Genomic DNA, 20,028 nt, shown 5'->3' with positions numbered 1-20,028 from the left:
ACAACAAGCTCAATTAAGATACGTAACAGAAATGATATGCTATATGTTGGTCACTCACGGTACCAGGGTAATAATATAGTGGTGATTGCAGAGCTATGATGAAAGGATGATAGTTGTCAAAGGTTGAGAATTCCTTTTCACCTTGATGCCAGCAACAACCTTATAATATGATACGAAGGTGGTATAGTGGAAGCCAGCCTTGAGGAGGTCAGAGCAGGCTCGGACTGGCCCACAGGGGTACAGGGGAATCCCCCGGTGGGCCCCCGAGCAAGGTGGGCCCCTAGTCTCCCACCCCCTGCACAAGTGGCACATAACACATTAGATTTAGTACACTATATACATATATTCAATGTACAGCACCTCAACCAGCTTATGTTCATATAAAAAAACTTGTTAGATTATTTATTATATTTGAATGTATCCGTACAGTGGGCCCCCAAAATAAATTTTACTGGTGGTCCCTAGGTACCCCAGTCCGACACTGGGTCAGAGGAAGTATTACCCTATATGTCCCTCAGGTCTTCCTGCCTAACTGTGGAGCACCCGCCCCGAAAGGGGCGACCCCACTCAATCGACGGCTCACCCTAAAATTACCCTGGATGCCCCTACAAGCCACATCACAATATCTAAAGTTAGTCCCGAAGCATTTCCCCAACAGGTAGCGAAGGTTCAAGGGGACAAGTAATGGTCTGGTAGTGATATCCCAGATGCTGGCCGCCTAAATGATAAGAGGTGCAAAGACTGCCCAAACAGCCCATACCTTTATACAGACGCCACTCTCCGGGTGCCGCTGCTCAAAAATAAAAATAAAACGAAAGTGACAGTGAATCACTTCCGGTATTTGGAACGCAGAATGCGTTCCACCACCGACGTACTTCCGGTATCTGGAACACAAATTGCGTTCCAACTTCACCAGACGTCGGAACTAAGGAAATATTACCCAGAATAAATGTGCAACTGCGCATTAAAGCATTTAAACAGGTGTGAGAGTCTAAGGGGCATGTGGTATGGGGAAAATATCCATAAAACATATAACAATTAGATTATTGAGTGTATGAATGGGCGGACTGAGACCAGGGCCAGTGTACAGTGTTCATTTTAGGACATGGTCAGATATCATAGTCAAGTATCAAAATAATGCCAATGTGACACATGACCCTGACCCTGACACCTGACTCTCGAATCTGACTCTCATATCTGAGTTTGACTTATGCTCTTCATAGGTCAGGGTCAAAGTGAGAATGAGTTATAGATATACTATGTATTTGTATGCTAAATCACATGTCAGGGTCACAAAGGATTTTAGGTTTACTGTACCTCTGTATGCTACATCACATAGATGAACAAAATTCCCAAACTCATACAAGGCAAGCTGGTAGCTCAAGAACTATCGATTCCTTTAGGATCTATCTGTGTATCTGCGCCTGGGTATGATCAGGTAATGAGAGTTGCGCCTATGCCCTATAGGCTATTTAAAATCTTAAGAAATGATTGTCCAGCTTGTAAACTAGTATCCATTGACACATGAAAGGTATTCCTTTACATGTTAGTTGCCAGGTCCTGCCGGGGGACGCGGTACTAGATCCCCATAGTAACCTAGCCGCCACCCACCAACGTCACTTCCGGTTTCGGGCGGAGCGCTGCTGACAGGGTAAGTAAGCACTGAGAACCCCAATCAGCTTGCGCTTGCGTCGAGTAGGTATGACGCGATCGTGGGGGCGGACACAAACAGGACGCCCAGCAAAGAACCCATAGGTTAAAGGGACTCTGTCACCAGTTTCTAACCCCCCCTTTTAAAACTATTGTTCTCTCCATGGTGCCCTTGTCATTACAAAGCTGTTGTTATAAGATAAATCTGCCCTGTAGTTTTGATAAAAATCGCTTTTATCTAACCTGTCAATCTTCTGGATAAGGTGCCCAGGGCGTTTCTGAAGGTCTGAATCTGCCGCTCTCCGCCGCCGCCGTTGGTGCCCAGCTCCTCCCATGATCCTTTCAGCGCTACCTCGATGTAATGAAATCTGCCTCCGGCTCTCCTCAGTGCCCCCTCCTCCTTTTCAAAGATCCCGCGCGTGCGCACAGGCCTGTGCCTGATGCGCCCGTGCGGACTTTTAGATTCTGCCTCGTTGAGCGTTCGCGCATGTTCGCGCGCTCGTTCGCGCATGTTCGCGCGCATGCACACTTCGCTCAACGAGGCAGAATCTAAAAGTCCGCTTGGGCGCATCAGGCACAGGCCTGTGCGCACGCGCGGGATCTTTGAAAAGGAGGAGGGGGCACTGAGGAGAGCCGGAGGCGGATTTCATTACATCGAGGTGGCGCTGAAAGGATCATGGGAGGAGCTGGGCACCAACGGCGGCGGCGGAGAGCGGCAGATTCAGACCTTCAGAAACGCCCTGGGCACCTTATCCAGAAGATTGACAGGTTAGATAAAAGCGATTTTTATCAAAACTACAGGGCGGATTTATCTTATAACAACAGCTTTGTAATGACAAGGGCACCATGGAGAGAACAATAGTTTTAAAAGGGGGGGTTAGTAACTGGTGACAGAGTCCCTTTAAGCAATTAAATGGGAGCAGCTGGGACGCCATAAAAAGAGACACATTTACACTCACTAGTTGCCACTGCCTTGATATGCGTGCGGGAGCGCTGCCATTGCACTAGGCGCCCCGGCGCTTTTGTCTCCTTGTCTCTGAAGAACCACTGCTCCTAGTGGTGAAACGCGTCGGACAGTTTGTCAGGGTGAAACAGCGATAGATCCGAGGTTCCAGTGGTTGTGGGTCGCCCTTGTAAGGGCGGGTGCCCGGAATACAGCCAGATAGGGTTCTCCCCACTCATCACGACTAGTATATGTAGGGATAGAACTCAGGCAGAGCAACCCATCTGAATATTTGTTCAAAAGCGACCCCGGTCTATAAAACCGCTTCTAGGAAAAATCGGTATCTCTTTGTCACGCCTGACACTCCCCCAAGAAAGCAGTGTAACACAAACATTGTTTCAATATAAGTGTCTTTATATTCTAAATATCGACAAAATAAAAGTTATGTTTTAAAATAACTATAATATAGGTACACTCAGCGCAATAATTATATTTATAGACACCTCTGAGTCATAATACACTGAGCTTGAACTATAGACTTCCTGACCTTGAGTATTCATTATTACTAAAATTTAAAGTCTAAAAACACTAATGGCAGGCTTCCTCGCAGCAAGTCCGGACCTAGAAGCTTGGGCAACAGAAGCAAAAAGTGTTTTTTTTTCTGAAATTGACTATGTACAAACTTCCTCTTTAAATAGTATAAAAAACGTATTCAGAGACCTTACGGAGGCATACAAGGACTTGATTGTGTCCTGGTGGGAGATAAAATCTCTAGAACACTATCTAAAAGAAAACTTAGTCCCAAAAGGTCTCAGAATAAATCTCACGCCTGCTGATAGACTGAGAAACACTACTTTAATGAAGAAGTGGGAAGAAGAAGCCACAGCTAGCTCACATAGATTTATGAGGCTTCTCCTTGAGGAAGAGAAAGTGAACCTTGACTCAAAACAAAGAAAAGTCAATAGCCTCAGAGAACAGGCTTTGGAATTTAAAGACGAGGCACAATTTCAGAAAAAATAGGAATATCTTCAAAATACTGTTGATAGATTTCAATTAGGCCTGCACAATATATCACCAAAGCAATCGCAATTAATCGCCATATTGCAATCGACAATTGACCGACCCAAAAGTGCTGCAATTATATTACCATATTTTTCGCTTTATAAGACAAACTTTTCCCCCCCAAAAGTGGGGGGGGAAATGGCAGTGCGCCTTATAAAGCGATGGTTGACACGGCTGTATCGCCGGCCGCTATGCTGCACAGCGCGGCCGGCGATACATCAGTTACAGTATGGGGAGGGAGGAGGGGGCTGGAGGCAAGTCGTTATTTTAATTAACAAATGTTCTTTTATTTATTCTATTTTATTTATCTTTTCTGTGCAGTGCTATTATGAAAATGGCAAGTTTTGTATTTTGTACTTTTGCAGTAATGCAAATATGTTATTTAATTTAGTAAAAGATGTTTTATTTTGAAAAACACTGTGCATTTCAGTTCTTGAGTTAATCATAACTACATTTCTGCAGTAATTTGTGTGCTTTTGCCTTGAAAATCCAAGCAAATAGACCTCTAGCACAATTCCCTTAAAATATTGCATCGCATACAGTTATCACAATTTTTAGGGCCCTAATCGCAATCACACAAAATTCCCATATTGTGCAGCCCTAATTTCAATATATGGTTAGGGAACGCATACACCAACAATATCTTCGAGACTCCACTGAATTCAAAGAGAACAGAGACTATTTATTCCTCAATAAAAGCACACAAAGAGAGGCACAAAGTGAGATATCATCTTCTGAGGCTGAAGGGTCAGAAACAGAACAAAATAGGACAACAAGAGGAGGCAAGAGTGGTCAGAGAAATAGAGGAAGGGGACAAACAAGGGGAGGCTATAAAAGAGGAAATTATCAACCATGCAACTCAGCGGAGCCCTTACCCTCTACATCATCCTCTACTTTTTTAGCTCAACCCCCCATGCAAGCTCCATACCAACTCAGGAACAAAGTATAGGGGGGACTGTAGCAAAAAATAAAAGTAAGAGTAAAATGGAAATTCTTAATCTCTCCTCTCATGAACTAAAAAGCGACAAAATCTCCCTACTCAACAAGGGCTTGTCCTTTGTCCCTACGGTCCCATATGATACATTTGAATGGAGGAAAGACCTAGCCCTCTTTGTAAGGAAACTCCTCTGGCATAAGCATTTTGCCTTACAGGAGAAAAAACTGTGTGAAGAATTAAATATGAGCCCCCAGGCGCTTGCAAATCTTCTAGAGGAAGGTGAAAAAGACAGGGCAGAAGGTCCCTTTACACAACTAAAACTTAAAAGTACAAAAATACCACCTCCTCTACCGGATTCAAATATATCTATTTTTAATAAATTAGTATCCAGAGATCTAAGGCAAATTCAGGCCTTTGGATGTAGGAACAATTTAAATAGAAATGAATATGAAGCCCTGAAAATATTGGAGAAAGATCGGAATGTGGTAATAAAAGCCTTCGATAAGGGAGGCAATCTGGTCCTTATAGACATAGGGAAATATAAAAAAATGTACCTAGATATTCTGAGCAATAGAGAGTCATATGAACTCATACCCAAAGACCCCGGCCCTATGTGCAGCACGCCAGACCTGCAGGGTATAGTGACAGTGAGGTCACGGTATGGGCAATCGAGGGTTACTCACTTTCCTGAGGAGAACCCTGGGCAGGCATGCAACAGTGAAAGAGAGGCAGACACTAGTTCCTCTGGGGCACACTCTGTAGATAGGGACCAGACCTGATGGTATGTGAGGTGCCCTGGATGTTATAGGTGTTTTGAGTGCCTTAGGTGAGGTCCCTTTAAGGATTGTGACGCCAGTGCCTGTAACGGTGGCACACCGGTTTGTAGGAGGATTAATAGAGTACGCAGTTGGTAAACCAAACATTGCTTTACTTTAGGAAACAGTCCAACTTTATACATACAGTTGCAGTAGATGAAAATAATGCAGTCCTTTCTAGTACAAGTGCACATCAGGTTTACTTCACAATATGGCAGGTATAATCTTGCAAGATACTTGGAGGGCAAACAGTTAATACTTTGCAGTACAATGCTGCTCTATCCCCTCAGCTATTCTAGCTGTCTGGATCCCAAGGCCCGGATGCCTAATTGCTGGCTTAAATCCTTGGTACAAAATCCTTCCTCCAGTATTGGCACTTGCTCTGTATTAAACACTTCTGCCCATCAGGTTACTTAGCTGTTCTTGTGGTATTGTCCTTGCTGTGAGGGATACTGTAGGTTGCTCCCAGGAGGTGCTCTCCTACTACTGGGGTGTCTCATCTGTGTTGGTTGGATTACTGGTCTCCAGGCAGGCTGTACTCTTCTTAGCCTCCTAGTGCAGCTAGAAACCAGGACTATCTAGCTGCATGTCAGGAGGAGGCCCTCAGCATATCTTGGGCTGGTGCCTTCTCACTTCTGTCTCCACAGACTCCTGACTATGACCTAACCACTCCCTGTCTGGGCCTGGACATTTATACTAGGGGCTCCCTATCTCCCTCTAGTGTCTGGAATGTTAAATTACACCCAACTAGGCCTGATAAGCATATAACAGGGGAAATATACCAATGCAAAAACACACAGAAAATACATTGCAATGCATGGATAAATATAATATCACTGTCCCTTGTGAGCAGAAGTAACAGGCTACCCAATTGACCCTTGTGTAGTGCCCACTCCTACCTAGTGGGACACTACATATGTACCTGTATGAACTAAAAGACATCCTCAATGAAGGACTCAGAAATAAATTGATAAATGAAGCAGAAAGGGACTTTCTTCTGCCTAACCACCCGGTCACGGCTACTTTTTACTCCCTGCCCAAGATACATAAGGGCCTCAGTCCTTTAAAAGGACGCCCGATAGTATCTGGGATAAGAAGTATAGGGCAAAATGTGGGCATCTATGTAGACAGGATCATCCAGCCATTCGTAACAGCATTGCCATCTTATATACGAGACACCTCCATCTGCTTGGATGACTCAATGATCTTTGCATCCATAGATGTCAAAGCGCTATATAGTTTCATCAGACACGACCTGGGCTTGAATGCAGTGGAGTACTATCTATCCATGCGTGATAATAGAATGAGAGCACACAATAAATGTGTTTTAGATCTATTGTACTTCAGCCTTACAAATCTACTCCTGGGCTGGTGGGAGACCAATTATATAGGGTCTGAAGCACTAGCGAAGTGGCAAGACAAAGTAGTTCTTTGGCTGAGGTTCATAGATGACGTGTTCATACTGTGGAGAGGCACTGAAGAATCTTTTACTGAATTTGTCACGATTATCAATGACAATGATTTGGGACTCAGTTTTACATCAATTTGCGACAAAAACGCATTAGCATTTTTGGATGTATTAATTGAGAGAGGCACAAATCAAAGTATCATTACCTGAATGTACCAAAAAAGCACGGCGGGCAAAAGTCTCCTCCGTTGGGATAGTGCTCACCCTTTTCCCCTACGTAAGGGAATTCCAAAGGGCCAGTACCTCAGGATCCGGAGGAACTGTTCTACAATGAGAAAAAAAATAAAAAACAGGAAAGAGGCTACCCGGATGAAATTCTACGCACAGCCTTTGAAACAGCGTTCAGTGAAAACCGGGATCAACTCCTCATCCCTAAAAAACAGAGATCAGGTGCACCCACAGATCAGAATAAAATTTGAATAATCGGTACCTTTGACAGCGGACACCGGGAAAAGTGTGCTCTCTAGACACTGGGACATTTTAAAAGCGGACCCAGACCTAGACAAAGTGTTAGCACCCTATCCACAGATCACCTTTAGAAAGGGTCGCAGTCTAAGAGACAGATTAGTGAATAGCCACTTCCAACCGCCAGAAAAGCAAGGCAATTGGCTCTCCAGAAAGCCCACGGGTACTTTCAAATGTGACAGCTGCACAGCGTGCAGCTATATTAAAAAAGCAAAAACATTCACCTGCTCATCTAATCAGAAAGAATTCTATACAATAGATTTCATAAACTGCCTCACTACAAGGGTAGTAAATTTAGCCCAATGTACTTGCCCACTAGATTATGTGGGCAAGACAAAATGTGAGTTTAGGAGACGAATAAGGGATCATGTGAATGATATTTTAAATAAAAAAGATACTTCAGTAGCTCGTCACGTTGTGCTGTACCATGGAGGCAACACCAACTGCCTGAAATTTATGGGTCTTCAACATGTCCCTAAACCCAGAAGAGGTGGCGAATTGGACAAGCGAATTCTACGGGCAGAAACAAAATAGACCTATAAATTAAACTCTGCGGCACCCAAAGGATTGAATGAATTTATTTCATATAAGCCTTTTTTATAATTCCATTGTCACAATACTAACGGATGAGATGAATTATATGTTAGAAGTATAGGGTGCCTGTAGACAATATCAAATTCACTAGGATCCAGAATATACTCTATTAAAACATGTGATTCTTTACCATACTGCGAAATCGGGCAGTAATGGGTTAAAAACATCAAAAGAGATATATCTATGACCTATTATGAAATTTGGCAATAAATAGTCCTCTCTTTGAAAAATATCAAAAGAGATATATTTATGATCTGCAAGAACCTTGAATCTGACATGGACTGATTAAACTGTGACCTGCAAGGACTTTGAACTTACAAGTTCAAGAACTATCGATTCCTTTAGGATCTATCTGTGCCTGGGTGTGATCAGGTAATGAGAGTTGCGCCTATGCCCTATAGGCTATTTAAAATCTTAAGAAATGATTGTCCAGCTTGTAAACTAGTGTCCATTGACACATGAAAGGTATTCCTTTACATGTTAGCTGCCAGGACCTGCCGGGGAGATCCCCATAGTAACCTAGCCGCCACCCACCAACGTCACTTCCGGTTTCGGGCGGAGCGCTGCTGACAGGGTAAGTAAGCACTGAGAACCCCAATCAGCTTGCGCTTGCGTCGAGTAGGTATAACGCGATCGTGGGGGCGGACACAAACAGGACGCCCAGCAAAGAACCCATAGGTTAAGCAATTAAATGGAAGGAGCTGGGACGCCATAAAAAGAGACACATTTACACTCACTAGTTGCCACTGCCTTGATATGCGTGCGGGAGCACTGCCACTGCACTAGGCGCCCCAACGCTGTTGTCTCCTTGTCCCTGAAGAACCACTGCTCCTAGTGGTGAAACGCGTCGGACAGTTTAGAGGGTATTTAGTTGTCAGGGTGAAACAGCGATAGATCCGAGGTTCCAGCGGTTGTGGGTCACCCTTGTAAGGGCGGGTGCCCGGAATACAGCCAGATAGGGTTCTCCCCACTCATCACGACTAGTATATGTAGGGATAGAACTCAGGCAGAGCAACCCACCTGAATATTTGTTCAAAAGCGACCCCGGTCTATAAAACCGCTGCTAGGAAAAATCAGTATCTCTTTGTCACGCCTGACACTCCCCCAAGAAAGCAGTGTAACACAAACATTGTTTCAATATAACTGTCTTTATATTCTAAATATCGACAAAATAAAAGTTATGTTTTAAAATAACTATAATATAGGTACACTCAGCACAATAATTATATTTATAGCTCAGTGGTAGGGGTGTTGCCCTATTTCCAGGCTTTCTGAGTTCAAAGCCCCTTTCAGCCTCAAAAAATGTTTTACATTTTATTATACCCCAGATAAGAGGCAAATTTAAATGATGTGTGACGCTGATATCTCACTTCCTTCACTTGTCAGTATCACAACACGTTTTAGGTTTACTGTGGTCTTGTATGCTACATCACAGAGATAAACAAAAATCCAAAGCTCATCCAAGGCAAGCTGGTGGCTCAGTGGAAATGCTGTTGCCCCATGTCCAGGCTTTCTGCGTTCAAATCCCCTTTCACCCTCAAAAAAATGTTTTTATTTTATTATGCCCTAGATAAGATGCAAATTTAAATGATGTGTGACGCTGATATCTGACGTCCTTCAGTTGTCAGTGTCACAAAGGATCTTAGGTTTACTGTGTTTTTTGCTATTCTATATCTCATAGATCAAAAAAATCACCACCTCTGGTGTTTAAAGCTATAGCTGAGTGGTAAGACACTTGCTTTGCATGTAGTGTTCATGGTTTCAAACCCCTTTCAGGCTTTTAATAACATGGGCAGCACTATAGTAAAGGGGGCCCTGTATACAGAGCTGTATCCTGTATTTTACATATCTACTGTATATATGTGTATTATACACCCAGTGTGCTATAGCTTCACCACACTGAGATTTGCTCAGAAAGCTGATATACATTACTGGTTTATCCACGGACACAATATATGATCATACAGATGGCAGTATTATGTGATAGCTTCTAAGTATAGAAAAACCATGTGGTAATGTTATAGCTCGGAGGTTACATTAATGGCTTTGCATGTTGACGTCCCCAGAAAGTCATATGTTTTTTTCTTTAATAGCATATACTATAATATATCATTAACCCATAGGATACCAGCGCTGTACATGTGTGTCGCTGGAAACACGGTCACAAATCCCAGTGCCATACAGGTACAAGCGCTCTGATCGGGCGGCCACAGGAGCTACTCTCGCCCGATCAGCTGAGCGGTCAGCGCTGACGGCTGCATGTGCGGTATCCCCGTGGTGCTGTGACATCAGCCTGCTGTCTAGCTCTGTCAGTCAATGGGGGGAGGTGTGTGTGTGCAGAGCACAGGGGGTGTTACAGAGCATTGCTCAGAATATTCAGCCCCGCCTCTGAGTGCTCGAATTGTTTATTTGCATATGAATCTCTGCATATCTCTGCAGCTATTTATCATACATAATCAGCATAATGAGCCCTACCAGCCAGTATGTATGGTCTAATAGGGTTGATTCTGGCGACAGAGCCTCTTTAGCCTCTTATGGACACAGGGCGTACCTGTGTATTTCCGATCACAGCTGTGCGGCGAGCAGTGTTAGGAATGGTGTGCCTGCTGAAATCATTCAGAGGGCACCCTGTGACAATGCCGAGGGGGGGTCCTGTGACCATCCTCCCCCATATCGGCGATCGCTGCTAACCGCAGGTCAATTCAGACCTGCGGTTTGCAGCATTTCCAGGTTATTCAGGTCTCCGGTGACCCTGAATAGGAGGGTGATCAGTGGTGTAATATAGATCCTGTGAGGTGGCGGTGACGGAGGATGAGGGTGAGGATCGCCTGTGATTGGTTGGAGGGACTGACCTGGAGATAACGTCCTGGAGCTCCACTCTCCCCTCCCACAGACTTCTGTGTGAGTAAGGAGAGAGGAACCCTGTGTTGGTCCATCTGCATCCCACACGATCCGCCGCCATCCGTGGTCCCTGAGACCGCATAAAGTGCCATCTGGCATATAAACATTTAGGGAGAGCTTTAGGTTAGGCAGGGGTAGTGAAAAAAAAAAAGTTATTTTTTTGTGTGCAGCACCCGGATCTGAGGGTGTCTGGGGTCCACAGCAACTTGTGCGACCCCCATCCCCCCAGAGGTGCTGCAGCTTGCCCCCCCCCCCCCCACCACCACAGATTTTGGGGCGCAAGCAATTTTTTTTTCTTTTTGTAGGTGCGCTGACTGTGGCCGGCACTCTTAGCTGTAAAAGAGCGCCTGGCCACTGTTAGCGCATCGCCCACCCCACCGCTGATCAGCTTGGTACCGCTGATAAACGAGTTTTTTGGGCTGTGAGCAATTTTTCGGGGAATCTGTTAGGTTAGGGTGGGTTAGGGTAGGGTAGGGTATACATAAAAACACCCCCCTTCCCCACACACACACACAGACACTAAATAAAGTTTTACACACACACGCACTCCCCTTTAGCGATCTAAGATGGCCCGCCGGATGTTCTCGGCCGAGGAGATATACGAGGTGATGCAGGCCTCTTCCCAGCCTGTGTTCCGTGCTGTACAGCGTGATGACGTCATTGCGCCGCCTGCACCGGCCTCTGATAGGCTGCAGGCACAAGGCCCACAGCCTATCAGAGGAACAGGGGAGGGAGACGCCTCTCCCTCCCCTGCCGCAGCACAGCCGTCTGTATCGCTGTCCTGAGGACGGCGATACAGATGACTATGGAGATGAGCGCTTCCACAATAGAAGCGCTCATCTCCCTGTGCCCAGCCGCCATCATTCACAGCTGATCCTGTGCCCGGGTCTGAGAAAGGCTTGTACCTGGGCACAGGATTGCAAACCCGGACTGTCCGGGTCATTTCCGTATGGGTGGCAACCCTATTCTGAGCAATGCTCTATAACACCCCTTGTGCTCTGCACACACACCCCTCCCCCCATTGACTGACAGGGCGTGACAGCAGGCTGACGTCACAGCACCACGGGGATACCGCACATGCAGCCGTCAGCGCTGACCGCGGCAGTGCAAGGCTTAATGAGCCGGCATCAGTGTTTCCACCGGTGCATACAGCAGGGGTCCAACTATTAGTGCCTGCCAGACCCCTGCAGCTGATCGGGCGGGAGTAGTTCCTGTGGCCGCCCGATCAGAGCGCTGTACCTGTATGGCGCTGGGATTTGTGACCGTGTTTCCAGCGACACACATGTACAGCGCTGGTATCCTAAGGGTTAATGACATATTATTTATTATAGTATATGCTATTAAAGAAAAAAAAAAACATATGTCTTTCTGGGGATTTCAACCTGCAAAGCCATTAATGTAACCTCCGAGCTATGACATTACCACATGGTTTTCTATACTTAGAAGCTATCACATAGTACCGCCATCTGTATGACCATATATTGTGTCTGTGGATAAAGCAGTGACATGTATATCAGCTTTCTGAGCAAGTCTCAGTGTGGTGAAGCTATAGCACGCTGTGTGTATAATACACATACATACAGTAGAGATGTAAAATCCAGGATACAGCTCTGTATACAGGGCCCCCTTTACTATAGTGCTGCCCATGTACTCTTAATAAAATAAAAAAGGACTACTTACATCACACAGCCCTGGAATTTGTCTCTGATCTAGAGCTCAATAAAATATAAAATATTAATTTTATTAAAAGCCTGAAACAGGTTTTGAATCCATGAACACTACATGCAAAGCAATTGTCTTACCACTGAGCTATAGCTTTAGACACAAAAGGTGGTGATATGTTTGATCTTTGAGATGTAGTATAGCAAAAAACTGTAAATCTAAGATCCTTTGTGACACTGACAAGTGAAGGAAGTGAGACATCAGCGTCACACATCATTTAAATTTGCCTCTTATCTAGGGTATAATAAAATGTAAATATTTTTTTTGAGGCTGAAAGGGGCTTTGAACTCAGAAAGCCTGGGCATAGGGCAACACCCCTACCACTGAGTTACCAGCTTGACTTGTATGAGTTTGGGAATTTTGTTCATCTATGTGATGTAGCATACAGAGGTACAGTAAACCTAAAATCCTTTGTGACCCTGATATGTGATTTAGCATACAAATACATAGTATATCTATAACTCATTCTCACTTTGACCCTGAGCTATGAAGAGCATAAGTCAAACTCAGATATGAGAGTCAGATGTGAGAGTCAGGTGTCTGGGTCAGGTGTCAGGGTCATGTGTCACATTGGCATTATTTTGATACTTGACTATGATATCATGTCCTAAAATGAACACTGTACCAGTGGGACAAAATCAGAGGGTATATAAAGAGGAAAATATAAACGGGAATCAATAATAAAATAACCATGAACCCACGAATCCTCGTAGATAATAAAAAACAAACAGGACCTATTATGGTCTGATGAATAAGGCAGATAAATGTGCGTAGATAAAAAATAAGAGGCAAAATAAATTAAACGCTTAATTAGTTGCACAAGGCTGAGTTCTCAGAGAAAGCAGGAAAAAAAAAGAAATCTGTTTATTAAGGCCAGAGGGGGACACTGTCTTGAGACGATGGATCCATTGGGCCTCTTTACATAAAATCTGTTTGTCCCAGTCACCGCCACAAGCATATTTACGGACAACCTCAATGACTTGAAAAACAATGGCTCTTGGGTCTTCCTGATGAAATTCAGTAACATGTTGAGCAATGGGTTTATCCCGTTTATGATTGATATCACTCGGGTGGTCACCCACCCTTCGTCGTAGTTCCCTCTTTGTCTTCCCAACATAGTTGAGGGGACAGGTACATGTGCAAAGATAGACAACACCTTGTGTTTTACAGTTTGCAAAGTCCCTAATTTGATAGATTTTACTGGTAGAGACACTGCAAAAAATAGATGATTTAAGGATAAAGGGGCAGCAAATACATCCATTACCACATTTAAAAGTACCAAGAGTTTGTGGTCTAGCCAGGTACTGCTTGGGCATGGTCTCACATAGTGACTATGCATAAGGTGGTCACCAATCGATCTCCCTCTCCTATATGTAATCAAGGGTCATGGAGGAATAAGGTCCCAGATATCTGGGTCCAATCGTAAAATCCCACAATATCATTTCAAGATACCCTGTACCCACAAATTTTGCTCATCAAATGTACCGATAATGCATTAATTGTCATCCTCACGTTTTGAATTAGACACACCTTGTTGCACAATACTTCTATCTCTACCCAATGAATGTTGAAAAGAGTTTCTGGTGGATAACCACATTGGGAAAAACAAAGCTGAAGGTCCCCTGCTTGTGTCTTGAAAGGTATTGTCCCTTCGGTATGCCTTTTCTCAAACATGGGGGATGATAGCTATTCCACCTTAAGAGGCTATTGGTAGATATCGGTTTTCGATAAGTCTTGGTACATAATTCTCCTTTTCTCTTAGTGATGAGAATATCAAGGAAGGCGATACATCGTTTATTGATCTTGTGGGTGAAACTAAGGCCAATATCATTGATATTAAAGCGATTCTGTCATGAGATTTTAGCCCTATTAGCTAAACATATGCCCATGTCCGTACAAATAACATGAATCCTAAACTGGCCTTATTAAACCTGCTTGTGGCTCTGTTAGCCCAAAAAACAGGTTTTTATAACCTGTCAATCACCTACCTAAGGTGCCCAAGAGGAAGTCCGTTAATACAGGGTGCACGGCCGTCTGGTGCCCAGCGCCTCCTTCCCAGTTTTAATCGCCGACCCTCTATGTCTACAGTGCCGCTTCCTCACCTTAGCGCCGCCTCCGCAATCCTCCTGTCCCTCTGCCAGATCTGGCACCTGTGCACTGGGCTAATAGAGCCACAAGCAGGTTTAATAAGAACAGTTTAGGATTCATGTTATTAGTACGGACATGGGCATATGTTTAGCTTATAGGGCTAAAATCTCATGACAGAATCCCTTTAATAAGTTGCTGAATAAAGGCCTTAAGCAATTCAGCAGACCCATCCCACAAGATAAAAATATTGTCGATGTATCGCCCCCAAAAAAGGATATGGGAGGTCCATCATTCACACGGTTCGTTAAAAACGATAGTGTCCTCCCTCCAGCCCAGGAGGAGATTTGTTAACTGGACGCACAAGGGCTACCCATGGCAGTCCCCCTGAGCTGATGGAAGAAACGACCGTCGAACAAGAAGTAGTTGTGCAATAGTATAAATTCAAGAATTTCCAGTACATATTGATTATGTGCTCTATATTGTACACCCCTTGTATTAGGAAATATTGTGTAGCCTTTAATCTAAATTCATGTGGAACACTGGCATACAGGGCTTCAACATTAATTGATGCTAATAATATATTGTCATCAACCTCAATATTCTTGATTTTTCTCAATAAGTCTGTGGTGTCACGTATGTAAGATGGTAAGGAGACAACAAAGTGATTACGTATTCTATCAATATAAATACTGCTATTCTGTGTGATGGAACCAACACCCGAGACAATTGGACGGCCTCTCAAGGGGGGATACCCCTTGTGTATTTTGGGTAAGGCATAAAAAGTTGGAACTTGTGGGTTATTTGGAATTATTGAGGTATTGTTCTATCTTTTATCATAGCATACAATAAAGGTTATATTTTAAGGGCAGTCTTTTTTCTGTGACATAGCTGTTGGCAGCAACACCATCACCTGTGGTACCTCTCCTATATAACGTTTCCGTATCCCAAATATCAGTGACATTGAATGCAATTTATTTGCGCATACACTTTAAATAACTGCGCTACTGTATGTGTGACATACTTGCAAGCATATATACCATTTAATATGATGAAGGTGAGCAATAAGGGACAGGGAAGTGGCCATGCTGCTGATGGAGCACGAAGAGGCTGTGGCCCTGGGCGTGGTAAAACTGTGCCTGCTGGCAGAGCACAAGAAACACACTCATCCATGATACCTAGCTTCATGTCCCAATTTGCAGGGCAGCGCAGGACACCACTCTCGAAGTCAGACCAGTGCGAGCAGGTGGTCGGTTAGATTGCAGCACATAATGCTTCCAGTCAGTTAAGCACCACCCTGTCTTTCACAAAGTCCAGTCTCAGTAGCCAAGAGTCTGGTCAACACAATCCTCGCCCTGATCCTCCTTCCTCCCAACATGGAGAGTCTTTGAAAACAAGTGATCCCACACATGGATATTGCGAAGCCCTTTTCAGCGCCATTCCTTATTTTGGGCCTCTCGCCAAGCATGCTTGAAGAGGGACATGAGATCTTGTGCCCTGATTCCCAAACTTTTGAGCATCCACAGTCAGAAGAAGATGGCAGTGGGGAACGGCAATTAGTTTTTCAAGAGGTTAATGATGAGGATGAGTAACAGTTGTCAATAAGTGAGGTTGTTGTTAGGTCAACAAGTCAGTCAGGAGGATGAGCAGAGTGTGGAAGAGGAGGTGGTGGACGATGAAATCACTGACCCAAGCTAGGAAGGTGGCAAGCTGAACGAGGACAGCAGTACAGAGGGGGAGGGATCTGCAGCACCGCAACAGGCTGGAAGAGGCAGTGGGGTGACAAAAGGGAGAAGGCGGGCCACACCAAACAGGCCCACAACTGTTCCCCGGAGCACTAGTTGTGGAAATCTCCCTTGCCAAGGGGTAGGTGTTCCACAGTCTGGCACTTTTTTTTATGAGTGTGGACGATAAAAGAATTGTCATTTGCAACCTGTGCCGTGCCAAAATGAGCAGGGGCGTGAACACTAGGGGCGTGAACAACCTCACCACCACCAGCATGATCCGTCACATGGCATTAAAAGCACCCTAATAGGTCGGCCGAACAGCTGGGTCCACAATCTCTGTTTGCGGGTAACACCACTGCCTCGTCTTCCCCTGTGTTACATGCTGGCAAATCCCCTGTCCAAGATGCAGGCCCGGATGCTTCCTGCCATGCACCTGGACGTTCACAAGAACCATCAGCTAGCACATCCACTTCTGTGTCCCAGAGGAGCATACAGATGTCCATACTCCAGGCCTTTGAACAAAAGCACAAATACCCAGCCACCCACCCACAGGCCACAGCACTAAATTCACAGCTTTTCAAATTGCTGTCCCTGGAAATGTTGCCATTTAGGCTTGTGGACACTGAGTCTTTCTGCAGCCTGATGGCGGTGGTTGTCACTCTTTACTCAGTCCCCAGCTGCCACTATTTTGCCCGGTGTGCCGTCCGTCTTAGGGTACTTTCACACTTGCGTTTTTCTTTTCCGGCATAGAGTTCCGTCACAGGGGCTCTATAGTGGAAAATAACTGATCAGTTTTATCCCCATGCATTCTGAATGGAGAGTAATCCGTTCAGATTGCATCAGGATATCTTCAGTTCAGTGGTTTTGACTGATCAGGCAAAAGAGAAAACCGCAGCATGCTACGGTTTTCTCTCCGGCGAAAAAAAATGAAGACTTGCCTGAATGCCGGATCTGACATTTTTTCCCATAGGAATGTATTAGCCCTGGATCCAGCATTCAGAATACCGGAATGCCGGATCAGTCGCACAGATCGGTAAAAATGAGAAAAAATGTAGAATAGTACATTTCCCTGACGGCACACTGGGTTAACTTTGTGGAGGCCGGGAGCGAGTCGTACCCTCGGATGGCAAAGGTGCTACTGACGACAAGGATTGCGGGCCCTACTTCCATCAGGCTTTCAGTCACAACCTACATTAGTGGCTGCAACCCCCCCTTCTACTCCTCCACTTCCACCTCTGAATTGTCATCTTGTAGCACCAGTCAGCCATCAGTCAGTAGCTGGAAGCAGTGTAGCACTACAGTGGCGAAGCGGCAACAGGCCGTGCTGAAACTTATTTGCTTAGGTGACAAACAGCACACCACCGCAGAGCTGTGGCACGGTATAAGGGACCAGACTGGGCTGTATCTCTCGCCACTCAACCTACCAACAGGCATGGTTGTGTCCAATAATGGCCGTAACTTGGTAGTGGTTTTGGAGCTCGGAAAGCTCACCCACATCCCATGCCTTGCCCACGTGTTGAACCCAGTGGTTCAGTGGTTTCTACATCTACAGCTGCCACCAGTCTGGCAGCGCTGCAGCAGTGCTTGCAATTGCTAGCTCATGTCTGTTGTGCGACTTGAACACGCACTGGAACTCCATGTTCCACATGTTGGCCAAGCTTTGTGAGCAGCAGAGGGAAGTAGTGGAATTTCAGCTGCAACCAGTGAGCTTCCGCTCTTCACAAGCAACGAGTGGGCATGGATGTATGACCTCTGTGAGGTTTTACGCAACTTGGAGGAAATCAACACAGATGGTGAGCGGTGATGCCGCTATTATCAGTGAAACCGTCCCACTTCTGTGTCTTCTAGTCTTTCTATATGCAGTGGATGGCAGCTAGTCCCTACCCCCTATGTCTGAGAGATCTGAAAACTGCAAAAAATGCCATATACGAGTCATATCATGGCCAGAAATAGTGTTACCTCATGTACACAAACACAAATACATTACTATTGATTAATACAGAGTTTGTTGAAACTTTAGGTACTCTTTAAATTCTCAATTAGTGTGGCTAAATGAAAGTGTTTCTGCAAAGAAATGCTAAATATTGGTTATGTAGGTAAAAAAAAAGCAGGGAATTATGTTTCCCTTCAACTTCAGATAAAATGATAATTACAAAATGTGCAATAATAGATATTTTTCACCGTCCTCACTGTGTTAAGTTATGCATACGATGAAACATATTACTTTGTATTGAACTGACAAATAATACCATTATATTCTTTGCAAATTCCCTGTCAATAGAGTCCAGTAAGCTACTTGGTGAAATAGACCTAAAGGATAAGGAAGAAACTGTTATCTCTTCATGTCATGTCAATGCCAGAGATATTCACTACCCTGACTCAAATGTTGTACGATTTCCTGTACCCGATGAGAAAATACCGTGGGAGGTAAATGTTTTATTTATATGTATGATATAAATTAGAGTTGAGAACGTTTATTTTAAATTAATCAGATTCATTACAAATTTCACAAAAATTCTGCTGCCAAACTAATCTGACATTTTGGTGACTTGCTTCAGATGAATTGCTCAAAATGGTGCCCACCATTTTATTATAAAAATTTAAGAGAAACAGGGCATGGAGGATGATTATCCTTTGCCTACAGCCACCCTGACTAGCTGACAGACAGGCTCCGAGATAATTAAGGGGGACGGATTTTAATAAGCCTTAAAGCTCTGTGCTATGTGTAAAGACTCAAAGCTTCTATAGTTCATACGTGTTTTATATGCATATTCTGAGGCATTCCCAGAACTTACAGCAACATACATTTAGCTGGATATGCTGCACAATTTCACCTTTTTTTTTTCTAAAAGCCAGCAATTTTGCTACAGTTAAAAATGATATAATGCAAACAATGCATTTTACTACACTAATATGCCAGTTACAGTGGAAATAAAAAGTCTACACACCCCTGTTAAAATGAGACAAACATAAATCATTTCAGAACTTTTTCCATCTTTAATGTGACCTATAAACTGTACAATTCAATTGAAAAACAAACTGAAATCTTTTAGGCAGAGGGAAGAAAAAATGTAAAAATAAAATAATATGGTTGCATAAGTGTGCACACCCTTAAACCAATACTTTGTTGAAGCACCTTTTATTATAGCACTCAGTCTTTTTGGGTATGAGTCACCCTAACTTGCCAAGATTTGCCCACTCTTCTTTGCAAAAACACTCCAAATCTGTCAGATTGTGATTGCATTTCCTGTGCACAGCTCTCTTCAGATCACCCCACAGATTTTTTTATTTTTTTACTTTTTCTTTATTAATTTTCTCAAAAATCAGCAATATACAAATACAAAAAGAGGAAAGGAGGAGCATAATACATATACAAATTCATCCTCAAGTATATAATCTTCACAGTGTACATGCTAATAGGATTCTGGCATATTACATTAACTTGCCGGTCTAAACCAACCTATAAGAAGAGCCCAGGATAAATGCTCATCTACCTCCTTCCATAGACAATAAACCCTACCCCACAGATTTTCAATTGGATTCAGGTCTGGGCTCTGGCTGGGCCATTCTAAAACTTTGATCTTATTCTGGTGAAGACATTCCTTTGTTGATTTGGATGTGTGCTTTGGGTCGTTGTCATGCTGAAAGGTCCTCTTCAT

General features: G+C 44.1%; 1 protein-coding gene across 1 annotated transcript in view; it reads left to right on the top strand.

Annotated features, from left to right (window-relative positions):
• Positions 1-20,028, top strand: part of TRPM2 (transient receptor potential cation channel subfamily M member 2) — a 1,289,439-nt gene that overhangs the window by 874,416 nt on the left and 394,995 nt on the right. Inside the window, exon 25 of the mRNA XM_044304068.1 lies at positions 18,651-18,796. Within this exon, the coding sequence (XP_044160003.1) occupies positions 18,651-18,796 (146 nt within the window). The remainder of the gene's footprint in view (positions 1-18,650; positions 18,797-20,028) is intronic.

The sequence above is a fragment of the Bufo gargarizans genome, chromosome 8, assembly GCF_014858855.1.
Source record: "Bufo gargarizans isolate SCDJY-AF-19 chromosome 8, ASM1485885v1, whole genome shotgun sequence".
Lineage (NCBI taxonomy): Eukaryota > Metazoa > Chordata > Amphibia > Anura > Bufonidae > Bufo > Bufo gargarizans.
The sequence above is the reverse complement of the archived record's forward strand: the minus strand, read 5'-3'. Positions and strand labels throughout refer to the sequence as shown.